The sequence below is a fragment of the Ipomoea triloba genome, chromosome 9 (assembly GCF_003576645.1).
Source record: "Ipomoea triloba cultivar NCNSP0323 chromosome 9, ASM357664v1".
In the NCBI taxonomy this organism is placed as follows: Eukaryota; Viridiplantae; Streptophyta; class Magnoliopsida; order Solanales; family Convolvulaceae; genus Ipomoea; species Ipomoea triloba.
Window position 1 is genome coordinate 5,893,013 of NC_044924.1, and position 18,929 is coordinate 5,911,941.

The 18,929-nt window shown below is 34.7% G+C and overlaps 3 protein-coding genes across 7 annotated transcripts; all 3 read left to right on the plus strand.

Annotated features, from left to right (window-relative positions):
- The first annotated feature begins 2,664 nt into the window (after positions 1-2,664).
- On the plus strand, positions 2,665-4,085 carry LOC116030680 (uncharacterized protein At2g39795, mitochondrial-like). Its single transcript, XM_031272995.1, has 3 exons — positions 2,665-2,965; positions 3,359-3,684; positions 3,789-4,085. Exons 1-3 carry the CDS (start codon positions 2,684-2,686, stop codon positions 3,946-3,948), a joined length of 768 nt encoding a protein of 255 aa, XP_031128855.1. The 5' UTR covers positions 2,665-2,683; the 3' UTR covers positions 3,949-4,085.
- Positions 4,086-5,237: 1,152 nt separating this feature from the next.
- On the plus strand, positions 5,238-7,821 carry LOC116028535 (laccase-17-like). The gene is made up of 6 exons (XM_031270269.1): positions 5,238-5,409; positions 5,497-5,648; positions 5,752-5,996; positions 6,091-6,219; positions 6,337-7,302; positions 7,425-7,821. Exons 1-6 carry the CDS (start codon positions 5,293-5,295, stop codon positions 7,553-7,555), a joined length of 1,740 nt encoding a protein of 579 aa, XP_031126129.1. The 5' UTR covers positions 5,238-5,292; the 3' UTR covers positions 7,556-7,821.
- A 1,567-nt stretch (positions 7,822-9,388) lies between these two features.
- Positions 9,389-18,902, plus strand: LOC116029119 (serine/threonine-protein kinase ATG1c). 5 transcript variants are annotated; one of them, XM_031271015.1, is made up of 14 exons: positions 9,392-9,966; positions 10,977-11,097; positions 11,180-11,238; positions 11,532-11,596; positions 12,605-12,698; positions 12,773-12,853; positions 12,967-13,075; positions 13,312-13,384; positions 13,474-13,823; positions 13,984-14,342; positions 15,421-15,715; positions 16,323-16,393; positions 16,500-16,747; positions 16,857-17,051. In XM_031271015.1, the coding sequence occupies exons 1-13, from the start codon at positions 9,706-9,708 to the stop codon at positions 16,737-16,739; spliced, it is 2,178 nt and encodes a 725-aa protein (XP_031126875.1). In that variant the 5' UTR covers positions 9,392-9,705; the 3' UTR covers positions 16,740-16,747; positions 16,857-17,051. The 5 variants fall into 5 exon arrangements, 4 of the variants coding, with proteins under 4 accessions (XP_031126876.1, XP_031126875.1, XP_031126874.1 ...); XR_004100275.1 differs by adding an exon at positions 18,497-18,902 and having other exon boundaries at positions 9,393-9,966; positions 16,500-16,969; XM_031271016.1 differs by having other exon boundaries at positions 9,389-9,966; positions 14,062-14,342; positions 16,500-17,019.
- Positions 18,903-18,929: the final 27 nt, after the last annotated feature.

The window sequence follows — 18,929 nt, forward strand, 5'->3', positions numbered from 1 at the left end:
TAAACCTTATGCACTAATACAAGCTAAGTAGTGTTTACAATATATATTTAAAATTATATATATTATTCAAATCGTTGCTATCTTGAGATTTGTTATAAATAGTGCCAAACTATTATTTTACTCACAATGAAAAAATGCTAAGATAAAATGTACCTAAAAAGTACAATTAGATGAGTTTCTTATTTAATAGGAAGAGCTAGAGGTGGTTGGGAATTTCGTTTTGACATTCTTCACACCATTTCGCTTTGACATTCTTCACACCCCAAAAAAAGATAAATATCTGAAAAAGAAAAGAAAAGAAAAAGAAAAGAGATTTAATCATATACTGATTGCAAAAGAAAGAAGGGCCAGCCTGTAGTTGCCTTTTCCATGGGAAGTGGGAAAGGTGGCACATGGTATTCTATGTGTAAAAAGCTAGAATATAGATATACAATATGAAAGATTTTTTTTTAAACACTTATTATTTTTTTACAAGATAATATTTATATTGGTTATATAGATATGTAAGTTGGACTATAAGAAAAATCTACAGTTATTATCTAAGACGGCTAAAAATTTACAGTTATTACTTAAGGCGGCTAAAGGTATAGTCATGGAGTTCCATATATATAATGCGTATATTGATTTAAACTTTAACCCAAATTGAAAGAGTCGTTTGGGATAAAAGAAGGGCAAAGACGTTGTTTGATGAGGGTGGACATACTCAAGGCTAGAGTGTGTAGAGCTAATGGAGTGTGGCACAAGCGAAGTACCGAAAGGGCAGCTCAACATCATTGCGCCATTACATGCATCACCCGCCCTTAGCTTGCTCCCGTGGAGTTTTTCTGCATATTCAATGTATCAATAGGGTTATTGTATAACATTTAATTTAAACTACTCTAAGTTCTCGATCTACAGTTGACCAGTTGAAATCAAGAAAATCAGTAAAACACTTTCATGGAAAATCAAATTTGCTTGTGATTATCAAGTCAACTGTTTGACTAACTTGAGTTGGGGCCAATTATACTAACTTTATACCTATGAAGTGTGGAGGAACTGAACCCTAAGAATGAGGGATACAAGATTAGTTTTGATAACCACAAAGTTTCAAGTACCCCATGAGAGTTGTCTATTGGCACTATTGATTTGATCATATATAAACAACTTAGGTTGATTTTTACCTCATTGTAATCATTTGCTAGTTATGATTATAAGGCTTATTTCACTTAAAACATATTTTCAAATAGCAATTGTGGACTTTCATATAAAAAAAAAATAATTTTGATATATGGTGCTGGACAAAACTTATAGTCAAACTTAAAAAAAGGAAAAAGTTATACTCCATTGGCCATCTTTTAAATGATTGGCTTTAATTGAATGATCTTAACTCTTTAATTTCATAAAAATGTATTTTTTTTCTCTTAAAAAAAAATACTCACTCCGTCCCATTTTATTTGTCTAATTCGGTTAAAGAAGCTTGACTAAAATTATTCTTAATTTAATTTTTTATAATATTAAGTTTAGTATTAGTATATAAACATTATATATTTAGGAATTACAGTACTATTAAGCACACAAAATTAAATTTAAAAATAATTAAAATTACTAAAGAAAATAAGCGATGAAGAAATAGTTAGTTTGACTAATGAATAGTAAACAAAATAGGCAAAATGAGACAAGGAAGTAATATATTTTTTTATATTTAATAATTGTCTATGAATCATTCCAGTCCACTATAATTTTTTATTCAGAAAGAACTTTTTAATGCAACAATAATAATAAAATATATCATGTCAAGACATAAATATTAAAAGATAAATTTAAAATAAGGATCTAAGTTGTAACACGACTCTTCACTAAATAAGACAAAATACAACAAAAGCTGTGTTTGGATTCTTTAGATTTCCAAGTTCCAACCCACACAAAATGGGCTTACTTTATACTTCTAGGCCAGCATCTCAAACCCAAATCACATGTCACGCTCGCCCATATGACCGATTGTATCAAGTGTGGAAAATTCACATATTTTCTACTGAGGAAATTGCATTTTTAGTTATTCAATGTGGTACAAATTTGATGTTTGAGTTATATTCATTTTAATTCTTAAGTTATGTGATGATTTTAGTTCATTATAGACTATTTTTGTTATTAATATTCACTTAATAAAGTGATGGATTTGATTAGAACTAAATTCACCACTTTATACATAGTTTAGGATTTAAAGATGATCACATACCACTTTATACATAGTTTAGGATTTAAAGATGATCACATATATAATTTAATGATTGAATATGTACCAGTGTATAACTAGATGACCAAAAAATTTTCCCTTTTCTATTTCATCTTGGACATTTGCTTGAGAAAAATAGAATGAAAATTACACTCTAGTAGAAAGTCTGAACCCACTACACCAAATGATGTTCTGTCTTATAACTTTAACTAACAAAGAAATGTAACAAGATGAAGTAATCTAGGTTATTTATAATTGACTCAAATCTTCTATTAAATACTTCTTATAAAAAGAAATTAAAGTTAAAATTTTGTAATTACCAAATTATTAAATGTGTGGACTGCGATTATCTCATACCTTGAGCTCTCGAAGTTCCAAGAGTAAGAGCATGAATACATAGTAAATTTTTATTGCAAGCTTAAGTACAAAAAATAATACTCCGTATCAATTTTGCCTTCCTCCATTCATGAAATGGCGCCCTTGTATTCCGTGCTTCGCAGTGCATCTAGACGCGCTAGTCTTTTTGCAGGCCGCGCTATTGATTCTTCTGCAGCTTCCTATGGCGAAACCGTCGCGCCAAACCCTATTCGCAATCGCCTGTTTCTGAATAGCTGGCGGCGCTGCTGCTCTCCTCCTGTGCAACATTTTTCTACCGCCACCAAGAAGAAGAAACAAAGTTCGTATGATCATCATCTAATTCGAGTCATCAACTCCGAAATTAAGTACGCCCGTGAATCTGAATTCCATGATTGTGTAAGCTTTCAAATTTCTTATACTCCACATTATGCTTACGATTCCTTTATTCAAAGTTTTAGAGTATCTTAATTGTACTGAGCATTTCTGAAATTGAGTGGTTTTCAGTATATAACTGTTCATCAATTAGTGATCCTTTTACTGCATTACTACTGTACTGATCAGATACTAATGCTAGGTTTTCGTTGAAATAAACGTGATTTTTTTCCTTGGAATTTTGTCGAACACCTTGTGCTCACATTTATAGATGCGATTATTACGAATATTATAAATATACTAAGGTATCCATCATTACGTTGAACATACAGAGATAGTGAAGTAGCGTTTGGAAACACAGAACAAAAGCATACTGATTATTTATGCAAAATCTATGCTGTTGCAATTTCCTTATAGGCCGTAGACATCCCTGATGGGTTACCTTTCAAGGTAGAAGATAATGTTGGCGAAAGATTCATTGAGCTTAAAAGGGGCTACCAAAATGAGGTGATCAAAATCAAAGTTGACCTGCAGAATGCTAGATGTGAAGCTGTATATGATGATGACAAAGACAGAGAGCCTCAACCTAGTATTCCTGTGGTCATAACTGTGTTAAAACACAACGGCTCCTGTCTGCAGTTCGACGCCATTGTTTTACCAGACAGGATTTGTATCTGGGGGTTGAAATTGAAAGAGTCTGAAAGTTCAGAAACCCAACTAGCATATACAGGGCCTGAATTCTCGTGAGTTCATATCTATCTATGTTTCAATGATTTGAATTCAACTGTTGAAACTTGAAATCATTTTACAGTTGTTGATTCACTAAGCTGTAACACCCTGCCTCCAGGGATTTGGATGAGAGCTTGCAGAAGTGTTTCCAGCAATATCTTGAAGCCAGAGGGCTCACATCCAGTACTGCCATCTTTTTGCTCGAGTATGCCATCAGCAAAGAAACTAAGGAGTACCTTAGGTGGCTTGAAACTCTCAAAAGGATTATAGAAACCTAAATAACTAGCTCATGAGCGAAAATTCAACCCAAATTCCCAAATTATTTTTTATCAGTAGCCAACGTGAGATGCATCAGCTACTGTAGTGCTTATCCGGTTAGGTATAATGGAATTAACGACAAACCCTTGTGCATGAATTTACATTGTCATCATTTTCAAGTTCTTGTTGACTGATTGAACAGTTTGCAGGTGGTTGATATGGGGCTGTTTTCAGAGTATGCCTTTGGTTTCCTTGTTGATCGGATATCCACCCATATTTACGTTTCGTTCCATCTGGACTCATTCATTTCAGTAGTTCTCAATATTCTTGTTTAATTACGTAGCTTCATATGACAAATTTCTGAATTTATCTTTTTTAAAATGTATGCCCAAATACGCATATACCCTTTCATCTGTCACATCTATTGGCAATTCATTAACAGCTTACCAACTTAGCTTTCACATCACATGTGTGGATATTTGTTTATTTATTTATTTATTTGCTTGTTGGCAATGATTTATTGGATCAAAATATAATGTATACTGTTTCGAAAGGGGTGATCAAGTAGGTAGAGTATAATTCTCATACATAAATGTCACAAGTTTGATTCTTGCTAACACCCTGCCCATTGTACATAATCTTCGTAATACAGTTATACAATTTACCTCTGTAGTCGGACAATTAATTTGGTAAAAGTTTTAAATTTGATTTTTTGATATGTAAAAGCTGTCTATCTTTTACACCTTTGATACCGAGTAATAATATTCCGCCCACAACAACCACAGAAAAAACAAAAACAAAAACAAAAAAAAAAACAAACATAAACATATAAAAAAAAAACAAAACAAGTTAATTTTTAAATTACGAAGTGCAATTGATTATACACAATATGTTACATAAAAGAATATTTTTACTATCAATCTATCATATGTACTAATAACCCTTGCAATTATAATTTGATTTTCGGAATCAACTTGTTGGGACGATCGTAGCTATTGCACAACGTAGTGCATGTAATAACTAATAATGTTGTAGTAATTAAGAAATTAAACATGGTATAGTCAAAGAAGAATGGGCCCTAGCATGAATCACGTCCAAGGAAAGGTTTTGCCAGGCAGATATTACAATAAAATGTTTGGGAACAAAAAAAGAAAGGAAGAGAGAGACAAACAAACAGACCTACACTGTCTTTGACATCACTCTAATGTTATTTACTAACAACAGTTGGTCCAAGCTAGACCCCATCTCTCTGGTCTTCATCTATAAATACAACCATTGCCATAGCTTCGATCATTCAATTCACCAACAATCTCATAACCCAACTATAAGCAGCCTTAGCTTCTCCCATTACACATTCAATCATCATGGCTGCAACATATCTTCCACAAATGTTTTCAATGGCAATAATCATACTTCCACTTCTAGCTTTGTGTCTCCTTCCTCAACATGCACAAGCCGAAACTAGGCACTATGAGTTCAATGTAAGTTCACCTAATTATGTTTAATTTAGTACTGTTTTCAGGTATGTTTAATTACTTGTTGCCTTCATCTTTAATTACCACATGCAGGTCACCATGCAAAATGTGACTCGACTGTGCCACACAAAGAGCATTGTTACAGTCAATGGCAAATTTCCTGGACCTCCAATTCTAGCCAGGGAGGGCGACCGCCTATTAATAAAAGTCAATAATCACGTTGCTAATAATATTTCAATTCACTGGTAAAGACGATGATAAGTATTTGAAAATGTTATAATAAGCATAATTGACAAATAAATACTAATATTTTTCTCTCTTTCTCTTTTTTTTTTTTTTGAAAACTAGGCATGGGATTAGACAACTTCGTAGTGGATGGGCAGATGGACCAGCATACATAACGCAATGTCCCATTCAAACTGGTCAAAGCTATGTGTATAACTTCACCATTGTTGGCCAAAGAGGGACTTTATTTTGGCATGCACATATCTCTTGGCTTAGAGCAACACTCCATGGTCCTATTATTATCCTCCCAAAAAAAAATGTTTCTTACCCATTCGTCAAACCCTACAAGGAAGTACCCATCATTTTTGGTACGTAATTACTATAATAAATATAATAACCAATTATTTATATGAATATTAGAAATGTAACAATTAGGTGGTAACGTAATTGCTTAATTTACAGGTGAATGGTTCAATGCTGATACTGAGGCCATAATTAGCCAAGCTTTACAAACGGGTGGAGGTCCAAATGTCTCTGATGCCTATACCATCAATGGGCTTCCTGGACCTTTGTACAATTGCTCTGCAAAAGGTTTTAATTAATTTTCTTTTCCCCTTAATTAATTAATTATCACCATTGATGTTAATTAGTTCTTATATTCTGTGTAACTAACATGCATGATGAATTATTTTATTTTTATTTTAACAGATACATTCAAGCTGAAGGTGAAGCCTGGGAAAACATATCTTCTTCGCATGATCAACGCCGCACTCAATGATGAGCTTTTCTTCAGCATTGCAAACCACAGTCTCACAGTAGTCGACGCCGACGCAGTTTACGTCAAACCTTTCGAGACCGACACAATTCTTATATCGCCAGGCCAGACCACAAATGTTTTACTAAAGACCAAACCTGAATTCCCAGGTGCCACATTTCTCATGACAGCCAGGCCGTATGTGACAGGCCAAGGAACATTCGATAACTCCACCGTTGCCGCCATTCTCGAATACGAATCTCCGCTTCTTCATTCCACTGTCTCAATGAAGAAACTCCCGATGTTTAAACCAATTTTGCCAGCCCTAAATGACACTTCTTTTGCCTCCAACTTTTCCAAGAAATTGCGCAGTCTTGATAGTCCTTCGTACCCTGCTAAGGTGCCACAAACTGTGGATAAACATTTGTTTTTCACAGTGGGGCTTGGGACGAACCCTTGCGACAAAAACCAAACCTGCCAGGGCCCTAATGGAACCAAATTTGCTGCTTCAATTAACAACATATCTTTTGTTCAACCTACCACCGCGCTTCTTCAGGCGCATTTCTCCGGCCAATCTAACCATGTTTATAGCCCATACTTTCCAGTTAGTCCCTTGAACTGGTTTAATTACACTGGAAATCCTCCCAACAACACTATGGTTAGCTATGGAACAAAAGTTATGGTTTTGAATTATAACACCAGTGTTGAGTTGGTGTTGCAAGATACCAGCATTCTTGGCGCGGAGAGCCACCCTCTTCATCTTCATGGCTTCAACTTTTTCGTGGTCGGACAAGGTTTCGGAAACTTTGACCAGACAAAGGACCCAAAGAATTTTAACCTTGTTGATCCCGTTGAAAGAAACACCATTGGTGTCCCCGCTGGTGGTTGGGTAGCTATTCGATTCTTGGCTGATAATCCAGGTATGTTTGATATTTATTTTTAACATTAAAAACAACTAACGTCGTACGCTGCAATAATGCATATATAAATATGCAGCTAACAATGTCTATTTAATTTGTTGATAATATAATGAATATAATAGGTGTGTGGTTCATGCATTGCCACTTGGAAGTGCATACAAGCTGGGGTTTGAAGATGGCATGGCTTGTGTTGGATGGAAAACTTCCCAACCAGAAGCTCCTTCCTCCTCCATCTGATCTACCAAAATGCTGATCTCATCACTTTGCCGCATTGTTATTAATGGATCGGAGTATTCTTAATTTCTTCGCAGATATATGAGTTTTATTTCATTCTCTTCGGACGAGCCTGCAGTTTCATTCCTGTTTTGTTTTGTTTTGTTTTTTGGTTTTCGTAACAGCTGACTAACTATAATTTTCAAATTTATCAGCTCCTGTATTATTGACCGTGTTTATAATGTTGGTTATATATTGAATAATGTTTAATGCAAACGAGTAGTTGCATTTACAGTTACAAGTCAATCCAGTATTACATTTTATTCAATTTTCAATTTTCATCAAAATTTATGCTACAAAAATTCTCTCGATTCAAATGCCAGTTCAACATATACCACCATCACCAAAACAAAATTTACTCCCAACTCAAAATAACATTACTATTATCCTACATAAATTTCTGGTCTATAAATTTTATAGGGTACTTGACTTTTGGTGCAGAACCCAATAAAAAAGACAAATAAAATGTCATAAATTTTGACTTGTGAGCTGGTCAATATAAATTTCAGTTTGCAATAAGGTGAACTAATCCGTATTGAGATCCTTAAGTCTGGTCCATCAATTCCTGATTAATCTTTCTAGATGATTGCTGCTTGGTTTGTGTGATAGGACACATGTTGCCTCTTTGATCTAATCCCATATACAACTAGCTCTTTACTGTTATTGTAAATTGTAATCGCACTCGTTTTTTGAACCTCTAACCAACTCAATGCGATCATGGTCAAAGGGAAGGAACACCATTTAAAATAAAATGGGCATTTTATAAAAACGGCCTAGAGGGGTTATTGTTTGCAAACAATAGGTATGAAAACAGAAAAAAATAAAAAATAAAAAAATTACTCCGTAGTAATCTTCTTTTTTTTTTTAAATACTGTCTCTTGTAATATCTAAAATTAAAGAACTTATATATTAGAGCATCTTTATTAGTGAGGTTTTTTTTTTAAAATAATTTTTGAGGTGCTGATTGGGAGAGAGGAGGGAAATAGAGAAAAAAGAGGAAAAAGATAAACAAAAAGCTGATCTGACTGCCAAAAAAAAAAAAGAAGCAAAACATAAAGCACCAGCGGGTGCGACTGGATATTTGCTATGCGCGAAATGAACACAGCTACTACTACCTTCTTATTTTTCTCTCTCTTGACGAGCCCCACAAAAAACTTCACTTGCAAGACATACTGACATTTCTCTCTTTTAACTTCTCTTTTTCTCTGCCTCATATTGGACCCACAAAAAATCATAGATGAAGATGCCCAAAGACATCACCAATAGTAGTTTTTGTTAGGTTTTTGGAGTGACTTTTGAGAAAGGAAGCTTAGATGGAGGAGATAGAATAATAAAAGTCTCCCCACAAGAAGTTTTTCGTAAATTGTGAGATTCATAAAAATTGAGAATTTCGTGTAGCACGCGAGTGTTATGCAACATAACGCCAAGCCGGGCGCGTGCTATGCCTCCCTCTATTTTTAATAATCGTCAAATTTTTATTTATTTATTTATTTTTATCCCCTTTTAATCTTCTCTCATAATTGACACCTTAAAAACCACACGAAAAACTTAAATATTGAGGATGCTCAGCAGAGCTGTGAGGATGGGGCGTGCCAATCTGCCTAATGACAATACGTGGACAGGAGAAGGTCATTTTTAACCGTAGGCTGGTAGACCTGTAGCAAATTTATTTAATTTTTAAAAAAAGGTATAACTGACGAAGCGAGACGTACAATGAATAAAGCACACCGTACTAACTCCAGGTAGCCATTCCTCCTCTCATAGGCTGCTGGGATTTAGCCATGTTCGCCACGCCACGCCATAGCTGTATAGTGTATGCACAAAGCAATCACCCGAGACTCTAAACAGTGGATTTCTATTATTCTCCCCCATGGCCACCATTATTATTAAATTTATTGTCTAATCTCAATCATTTTAAACGTAAACACCTTCGTCAATCTCTTAAACCTCACCTTAATCTCTTCTCCATATCCGTACAGCTCATCCACCGGAAAAATTAAAATTAAAAAAAAAAAAGTAAAAACAAAAAAAGAAATCTTCGCTTTCGTGTTCCTTTGTCTTAGCTGAGAATTTGTCCTTGGATAAGGTTCTGTTGCATTGCTCGGAATTCTTAGGGTTTGGCTTTGGGGGATGGCTCAATCGATGGACAGCAGAGGTGGTGGAAGTGGAAGGTTCATGGTGGGTGATTATTTGGTTGGGAAGCAGGTAGGGACGGGGTCGTACTCGACGGTGTGGCACGCGCGGCACCGAGACCACGGCACCGAGGTGGCCATCAAGGAGATCGTCACAGCTCGGCTTAACTCCAAGCTCCAAGAGAGCCTCATGTCTGAGATTGTTATCCTCCGGAAGATCAATCATCCTAACATTATCCACCTGCACGACATGATCCAGGTCCTCATAATCTATTTCGCTTCAATTCTAGAGAATCCTGCATTTTTTGCTTTTTGTGTGATTTTGAAGTCAATTAAGCACGAGTGTTTGTGTCCGATTGTAGTAGCGCTCGAGGTGGAAATAACAGCGAGGTTGTGTAATATGTGGAAGGGATGTCAAAAAATGATCAAGACTTGATTGTATGTTAACCGGACATGAAATAGTTATGCCTGCAGTGTATAGAGGCAGTGAAATGTATGGGGATATCATGGCCCTTCTTTTGCTGAATAGTAGTTCGAATCAAGGAAATGACTAATCTGCAGTTGGAATAAGCCACATCTGGATTGCAGATTTTCCTTGAAAAATGAATCTGTTATGGTAGTTGAGGGATCTTCTGCAAAAAACAACAAAACTCATTTCTGCTATGGTAGTTGAGGAAGCCATAAATCTTAGAAACTAGAATATTTGTTTAGTGCTGGATATATTCAAGAAATGACTAATTTGCAGTTGGAATTTGCCATCTGGCTTGCTGATGTTCTTTGAAAAACAACAAAACTTATTGCCGTTATGGTATGTAAAGGGAACTGATGAAGTGATGAGTCTTAGAATATTTATATACTATATTGATGGTTTGTTTAGAATATCAAAAAGATTATATTTTCTTACTTAGAATGGAAGATCCTTGACTCGTTTCGAAGTTGATTTGATTTTGTATTCTTTAAGATTTTCTTTTGCTCAATGCAATCTTTTGAGTGGAGCTTCTTTGTTGCTTTCATAACAATGTGCTTTTCAGCTATTGTAAAGAAATGAAATATTTGTGATTTTATATCAGTATTTGTGTTAGATGTGCTTTATTTACCTTAATAACGGAGAAATTACTGCCACCACAGATCATCCAGTTGGTCTCAAATATCTGCTTTTACAAATTATTATGCACACCTTATTTTTAGTTTTTGTTGAAAGACACAAATGATCTTTATTTTTACAAGTTACTGCTATTCTAAATGATCTTGCATGTGCCTGGAATATAGGAACCTGGAAAGATTTATATAGTGTTGGAGTACTGTAGAGGAGGTGATCTTTCAATCTACATCCAACAACGCAATGGGAGAATCCCAGAAGCAACTGCAAAACATTTTATGCAGCAGCTAGGTATTTTGGAGCTTCTATTTTGTTTATTTTACTTTTGGTAACTTTATACATTGTAATTTTGATTTTCACATCAATGACACAGCATCGGGCTTAAAAGTTCTTCGTGAGAACAACTTAATACATCGGGACTTAAAACCACAGGTTTGCTTTCACACCTAGCACACAAATTATGTTTGGCACATGCATGTATGCGTCTACTTTACACCTACATACTTTGATAATTCAAAAGTTCTGAATAGAAAGTTGGTCATTTTTGTGATTAGTAAAGATAACATTTTCTTCTAATATAAAGAGTAAGAATTTCATTTAGAGGGAATCAGTGAATCACTATACATCACAGCTAATGCGGATATTTTATGGACACTGCTGACTAATTTGTTTGTTTATACATAAGTTAATTCTTAGTAATACATTTTGTGTCATTTCTGGAACAGAATCTCCTCTTATCAGTAAATGATGACAATGCTGTTTTAAAGATTGCTGATTTTGGATTTGCAAGGTAAACTTACTATCTCATCTTGATTTCATCACCTATCTGTCCTAAATGTTAAAGGAAAGGAACATGCATTCTTTTTTATCTCACTAGAAAGTCAACACCCTACTCCTGCTAAGCTGCCTAAACAAACCTGTTCTCTTTCCTTTTATTCTTTCTCAGAGTGGGTGTGCTCTGACTGTACAATTTTTCCTTCTTTTATGTGTATCTCTTTCCCTTTCTTACTCTATTTAGCTAATCCTTCTGTCAATGGATACCTCTCTCTATGGATTTCTTATCTGTCAGCTCTTTTAATCTAAGTATACCCTCTTTGGCTTTTCCCCTTCTTATGTTATTTTTCCTCCTCCCTTTTATCGGAATTAAAAGAACAGGACAAACTAATTAAAAGATGTTTTGATACCCACTTACCCAGCTTGCTTTAATCTCGTATAATGCTGGTTTATATTTTCTCTCTTTGAAGATGGATTCTTTGAAGAGTGAGATAGAAGCTGTTCATAAAATTTTGGAAATATATTTAGCTCTAGCATTGTTCTCATTTTCTGAATGTAGTCTCACTCAAATCCTTAAACAGCTTTTACTTAGAAATATAACCTTTTTCTGTGCAGGAATTCTGTTGTTGTTTTCTCTTAATTTCAAAATTGTGTTTCTTTGTCGTCTCATTAATTCATTATCTGATTCTTATCTGCCCCTTTTTGCATTTATTCTAGAAACTTTATAGAGTTTTAATGTTCAGTCTTCACAGACTCTGCTGTTGGTCATACTGTTTCTCAAATGGCAATATAATCTCACTTATAACAAATAATAATTGCTCAAAGAGCCAAGCACCTTGTGCTCAGATGGCATGTAGTGGCTCTCCCATTTGGGAGGTCATGAGTTCGAGCCTTAGTGGAGGCGATACTAACCCTTTGTGTTTCAACAGGTTGAGAAAGTATATGGACAGATACTACAATGTAATAGGGCTAGTTGTATTCAAAAAAAAAAAATTGCTCAAAGAATTTATCATTTTTTTGGCAGGTCTTTGCAACCTAGGGGCCTTGCAGAAACCTTATGTGGTTCACCACTATACATGGCTCCTGAAATTATGCAACTCCAGAAATATGATGCAAAGGTGAAATTCACTTATTAGAAGCTCTATGTTCATGTTCTTCTTAATCTCCTATTAACTTTGAGCCACAAACACAGGCAGATCTCTGGAGTGTTGGTGCCATTCTGTTTCAGCTTGTAACTGGCAAAACCCCATTTATAGGAAATGACCAATTACAGGTTTCATAATCTACTTAGCTACAAAGAAATGTACTTAGTTCAGTGCTTTTCAATGTGAATATAACATCTCAATTTTAATGCCTGACTGTCTTGTTCTAAACCTTTACTTGCAGTTGCTTCAGAACATAGTGAAATCAACTGGATTGCAATTCCCTTCCAATGCAAAGGATTTAAGTGATGAGTGCAGAGATTTATGCCGAAAATTGTTGCGCCGTAATCCTGGTATGGCAACCAGTATGCTGTGATATCAGCAGAACATTGAGCCTCTGATAGCAAGTTATTCCATTGTTTTTTCATTATGAGATGAAATTTCTTGCCCACGTGAATCTTTGAAAACAAAATAAAAAATCCAAATTGAATACTTTTCTGGTTATTATTTGAAGAAAGGAAATGCTACTCACCATGCCTATTCTATCTGAATTGTAAACACCCTCATTCTAATTCTTTTCCCCTTGTAGTGGAGCGGTTGACATTTGAGGAGTTCTTTAACCACCCATTTCTTGCAACAAGGCAACCGGATGAACTGTCTAGGTAAGTTAGGTGATTAATTTAAATTTTTGGTACCTTAAGAAACAACAGTCTCCTACCTCAACAAACTATGGAATCATTGTGGTACACAGGATTTGGAGACCACAGAGGAAGATAGATGGTTTTCCTCTGTCAAGCTGCACTCCTGCAAGTGCAGATGAAAGTCAAGAAGATTGTCTACCATTCAGACTTGATGATGATTCAAGTGGTACTGACAACAGTCAATCTGTCACTGGGAGATTACTACAAAGACCTCCATATGGATATCCTATTAATGCTTTCAATGTTCCCAAGCTACCAGACCCAACCTTCGATGGCAGTGGTGGTGATTGCAAACGAGAGAGCACTGCATTTAGTGTTGGCAATTGTCAACTTTCAGAAGGAAACCTGAAAGAATCTCGTAGTTCCATTGAACATAGGCCAGCAGCAAGTAATCCAGAAGGTGCTCTCATTTGCAATAATATTCGATAATTTTTTATTTTTCCTAAATTTAAAGAATGCTGCAAAAATATACTATTCTAATATCAATTTCACATGGATTAACATTGGTAAAGACCTACCTTTTGACCCTTTCTTATTATCATATTTGCATGGATTAACAGTGATAAATTCACTGGAGTTGATTGATCAAGGTTATGTCATTGTTTCTGCCCCCCCTGTGGATTCTTCTTCATCAACAGGTGCTTCTAAGCTTAGCAATATGCCATTGGTATCAGGCTGTTCCCCACAAGCTCCAAGGAATGCGTACTCCAGGCCAAGTGCCCCGATGCCCATTATGGGACCTGCAACCCATGAAGTAGGCTGTGTAGGAAGTCTTGATAGCCACACATCTGCTCATGGTACATCACAAGGATCAGTGGATATAGCTGACACCTTGGAGCAACCATCAACTGATTGCATGAGGAGGATTGAGTCATTGCAATGTTGTGCTTCTGCTATCACAGAATTAGTAAATGAGAAGGTAACTCATAGTTCTTCCACTCTTTTTGGGATGCAATTTTAAGCATTGAGTCATCTTCTAGGTAAGTTGTCTTAGCATGCAGTGTAGGAGGGGAAGAGAAGGGACTGGAAGGGTGATGCTTCCATCTTGTTGTTCTTTATTTCCTCACCCTCGTAACAGAATATTTTGTTGTGGTAGTTCATGTTTGCATGCTTCAAGCTGCAAGGATAATAATGATGGGGCGAGGCTTGAGTCTTGAGAGTCAAATTGTAACATGCCAATATGAACATTATCTGGAAAAAAAAACTTATTCGTGTTAATGCATACAAATTAGTGTTGAATAGTCAACAACACTTTTTAGATATCATATCCCTTTTTTAAATCCCTTGCTTGGAAATACATCAATGTTTCTTTCCTCTGGGCTTAGTTGACCCATATATCTTCAGTTTTATCCCCCTGGGTCTTTAATTTGTTACTTCGCATGGCTGACCGTTAACATGATGTGAAACTTGAAACAAAAATAATGAGTTAGTGTTTAGCATTAACGCGTCCTAGGTCATTAATAGGGCGTCCTAGGTCATTAATAGGTTGACCTGTCAAGAACCTGTTATTATTAGCCTTGGTTATGATTTTTATATATTGTTTTTTTAATTTTTTTAATTTTTTTTTCTCCTGAAGTTGTATTTTCTCAAAAGAAAATTACTCTGTATATTACCATGTCTAACAGGCTTTAAATGGGTTATCATGTCATATCATGTTGCGTAGACGTGAAACCTGTTAACTAAACGTACCTATCGTTCAACCCATTTAAAAATCTTGTTCATGTTTAGAACTTTAACCTGCTAACCTTAATGGGTTGTGTCCATGTTTGACCTTATTGTGTTCGTGTCATTATCATGTCAACCCATTAACGACCTCATTTACATGAATTGCTAGGTCTATTAAATAGAAGGTACATTTTGCATTTTGCAAATAGTATCTTGAAAATAGAATTATGGATTTTACCTTTGTACCTCATTTGTAATTGTAAGTTTGTAACCTTTGTCAAACAGAGCCTTAAAGTAATACCCTGCTAATATTTTCGGTTTCCTTTAAAAAGTCTGAGGCAGGCAAACATCTGGAAGCATTCTCAATTCAGCTTGTCATTCTTGCAATATGGAAGCAAGCTTTGCATATTTGTCATACTCAAGCAGCATCAGCAGTTGAAGGAAGTCCAACACAACATGCTACTACACTGCGGGAAACTATGAAGAGGGGTCAAGGTTGTCTCAACGTACACAATCCTGTTGATGCTTCTAACACTTTGGGGCCACAGGATGTCTGCTCTCATATTCAAAGGTCATTCCTCAGTGAAGTTCAGAATGCTGAGGAACTTTCCAAATTTGTAGAGCCTGGTATATCTTTGATGTCTAAACACTGTCATTTTCTGTTGCATGCTTCTTATTTTTATTTATTACTATATTTTAAATCTGGTATTTATTTATTTATTTACTTTGTACTCCATATTTATTATGTGTAATATTTTCTAAAGTGCCTATACTTGTAGTTGGAAATTGTTTCTGTTCCCCCCTCCATTTCCCACAAAAGAATGAAAATGAATTACTATTTCATCATTTTCTGTAGAATGTTTTAGTTCCAAAACCACTCTTAATATAAAACTTAGTACCAAATATTTGTACAGACTACAATTATACTAGACTACAAACTAACTTGAGAAGCTACAATCTCTAAGTTGACCATTAGTTCCTCCATCGACTTTTCTAGGTTCAGGTGTAAATTTATGATTTGTATATGTTTTGACATTGAATGTATACAAGTTTTATTGGAGAGAATGACACCTATTACTGTCAAGCTATTTTAACTTCAGTACTTGAGTGCATTGTAAATTGACTAAATTCTAGTTGGCTGGAAAAAATATGTCTGCTTGTGTTAATGTGATGCATTAAACCGCCTGCTAATATCTTTATTTTAGAAGGACTAATTATGCTAATGTCTTTTCAGGAAATACTGAAGTGCCAGATGCAATGGAGTTGATATTCCAATCTGCCCTAGCAATGGGAAGGAAGGGGGCTGTAAGTGTTTGTTCTGTATGCCCTTTGATTGTAATCTTGTGGTTTATGTCTTCGTACAGCTACATTGTTTACTAGAAATGTTATATTATCATGTTTACCCCGGCAGGTTGACGAATACATGGGGCGGACAGAAAATGCAGTAGTATTTTATTCAAAAGCAGTGCAGTTATTAGCATTCCTTCAAGTGGAAGCACCGTCTCTCATTTTAAATCCCCCGTTCTCTCTGACAAACACAGATCGGTATAGGCTTCAGAATTACATAGACGTTCTTAAAAACAGGAAAAGCGTTTCGAGATCCCAAATGATGGCTCTGCTCAAGTGCGAGGACCAACATTGCTCCCCATGAAGACAAAGGTTTCAACTAATTCATACTAACTGGTGATAGCATGTCATGTTATAGTCTAGTCTGCAAAATTATTTATTATGTACAGTTAATTCTTTTATGTTGTTCCTGCTCCTGAAGGAAATTGAAATCCACTGGACTGGAACAATATATACTTGATTAACATGGAGGCTGAAGCCTTCAGAATTCTACCAGAATCAAGTTGTGGCCTGTGGCATTGCCTCTTGGTGAAGGTACTTTTAGGGTGCGTTTGGGTTAAAATTACATTTCTAAATTTAACATCTTTGAAAGTTACAGATTACCTAAATATTCGAATGAAATGAGTTTCTTGGGGATGCGTCAAAAAGTTAACTTGGAAATCATTTTCAAGTTGTTGGATCCCCTCCTGTTTAAGGAACTCTAAATGACTAAATTCACATTATTTGGAAGGCAAATTTTCATATGAGACTATCTCACGGATTATTAGACAAGTCAGGTTTTTTATAAGAATTATATTTTCTCTCATAAGTATTACAATTTCCATTTTTTTAATAGTACAAGTATTACAATTTTCTATCATAAGTAATTATTCAAATTTTAACATTACATTTTTTTTTTATTAAAAGTATTACATTCTTCATCATAACTATTACACTTTCTCTCATAAGTAACACTTAAACAATTTATTCATGATTAGTATTACAATTTTTTTTTTCATAAGTACTCCGTAACTATTTAGCCCCACATATTATATTTTTCTTTAGTCTTACTTTTATCTTATAAATAACAAAATATTTATGTCTGGTTAGTATTATATTTTTTAACATAAGTATTATATTATCATCATGATCCGACTCATCTCACAAATAAGAATCCTTGAAATCGTCTTATAGAGACTTGCTGTATTTGAAATAAATTGGAATAAAGATTATATTGGCGGTGGATGACTTGAGAGATGGTAATAATTAACAGGAAGTAAACACAATTCATATGGAAAATCCCTTAGCGCAAGACTCCAAAGTCTTAGATGCATACAACAAATTATATAGTGGATTAGAGTTTAGCATGCGTATAGTGAACTTTGCTCCAAATTATGCATATGCAGTTAACATATTGGTCATGTTTGGTAAATGACAATTAGTTGATAGTTGATTGAGTTAGAGGGTATAACTAGTTGATAACATTAGTTGATTGTAGAAATGTGTTACTAAATTAGTTGTTAGCTGATAGCTGTTTGGTATAATTTATTTTTATTTTTATTTTTAAAAAAGGCTAATTGAAAAAGTTATTTTGAGTAGTGTTTTGAATTTTAGCATTTTAGAATTACAAAAAACTAATTAACCAAACACTTATATTGAATTTTTTAACCAAATCAAACAACCAATAGTAGTCAAATAAACCAAAATTGACTGATAAACTAACTATTTTACCAAACAACGCCATTATGTATTTTTAGTTAATGAATTATGTAACAAATTGATTGGGCGTTGGTTTGATAACCTTCCGTTAATGAATTATGTAGGGGAAACTCCCAATCAAGTTAGTTTATTTAATAATTATTACTAGATTTCAAGTTCAACTCTTTGTAAAATTTATTAGTATTTCATATTTTTTCAATATTGGTAGCTTAATTTTCATGCGATAATTTATTTATTAAGATGTTTTTTTATTTTAAATTTTATGCACATATTTTTGTATGCCATAACATCCTAGGTTTCCCTCTCACACAATCATTGACTTTGACAAAATGATTAATAAATTAAATATCTCTCACTGTCAAGGCATCCGAATCATAGCTGCGAAGATAAAGATGAAGACACAAGCTGACAACGTTGACAATGTGCACCGCACAATATGATCGGAGAGACTGTTTTTTTGTCTCCATCTGAAGAAATAACTGAATGGGAATGAATTTGTTCAGATCACATCACATTCTCTGTGAGACAGGTCGAATTAATATAATTTGTGTCATAAAATTTAACTAAAGACTAATTCATAATACTAATTATGACCCAAATTATGTTGATCTGATCTGTCTAACGTATTAAGACCCGTAAGATAATTTCACACAAATTATATTGATCCGACCTGATAGTCTCACACAAGTTTTTACCATTTGTTCAAGTAATGTAATGCCAGTAATTGCAAAATAGCAAAGTCAGAATGGTAATGCCAGTAATTCCAAAATAGCAATTCTTCAACGTTAATTGTAGC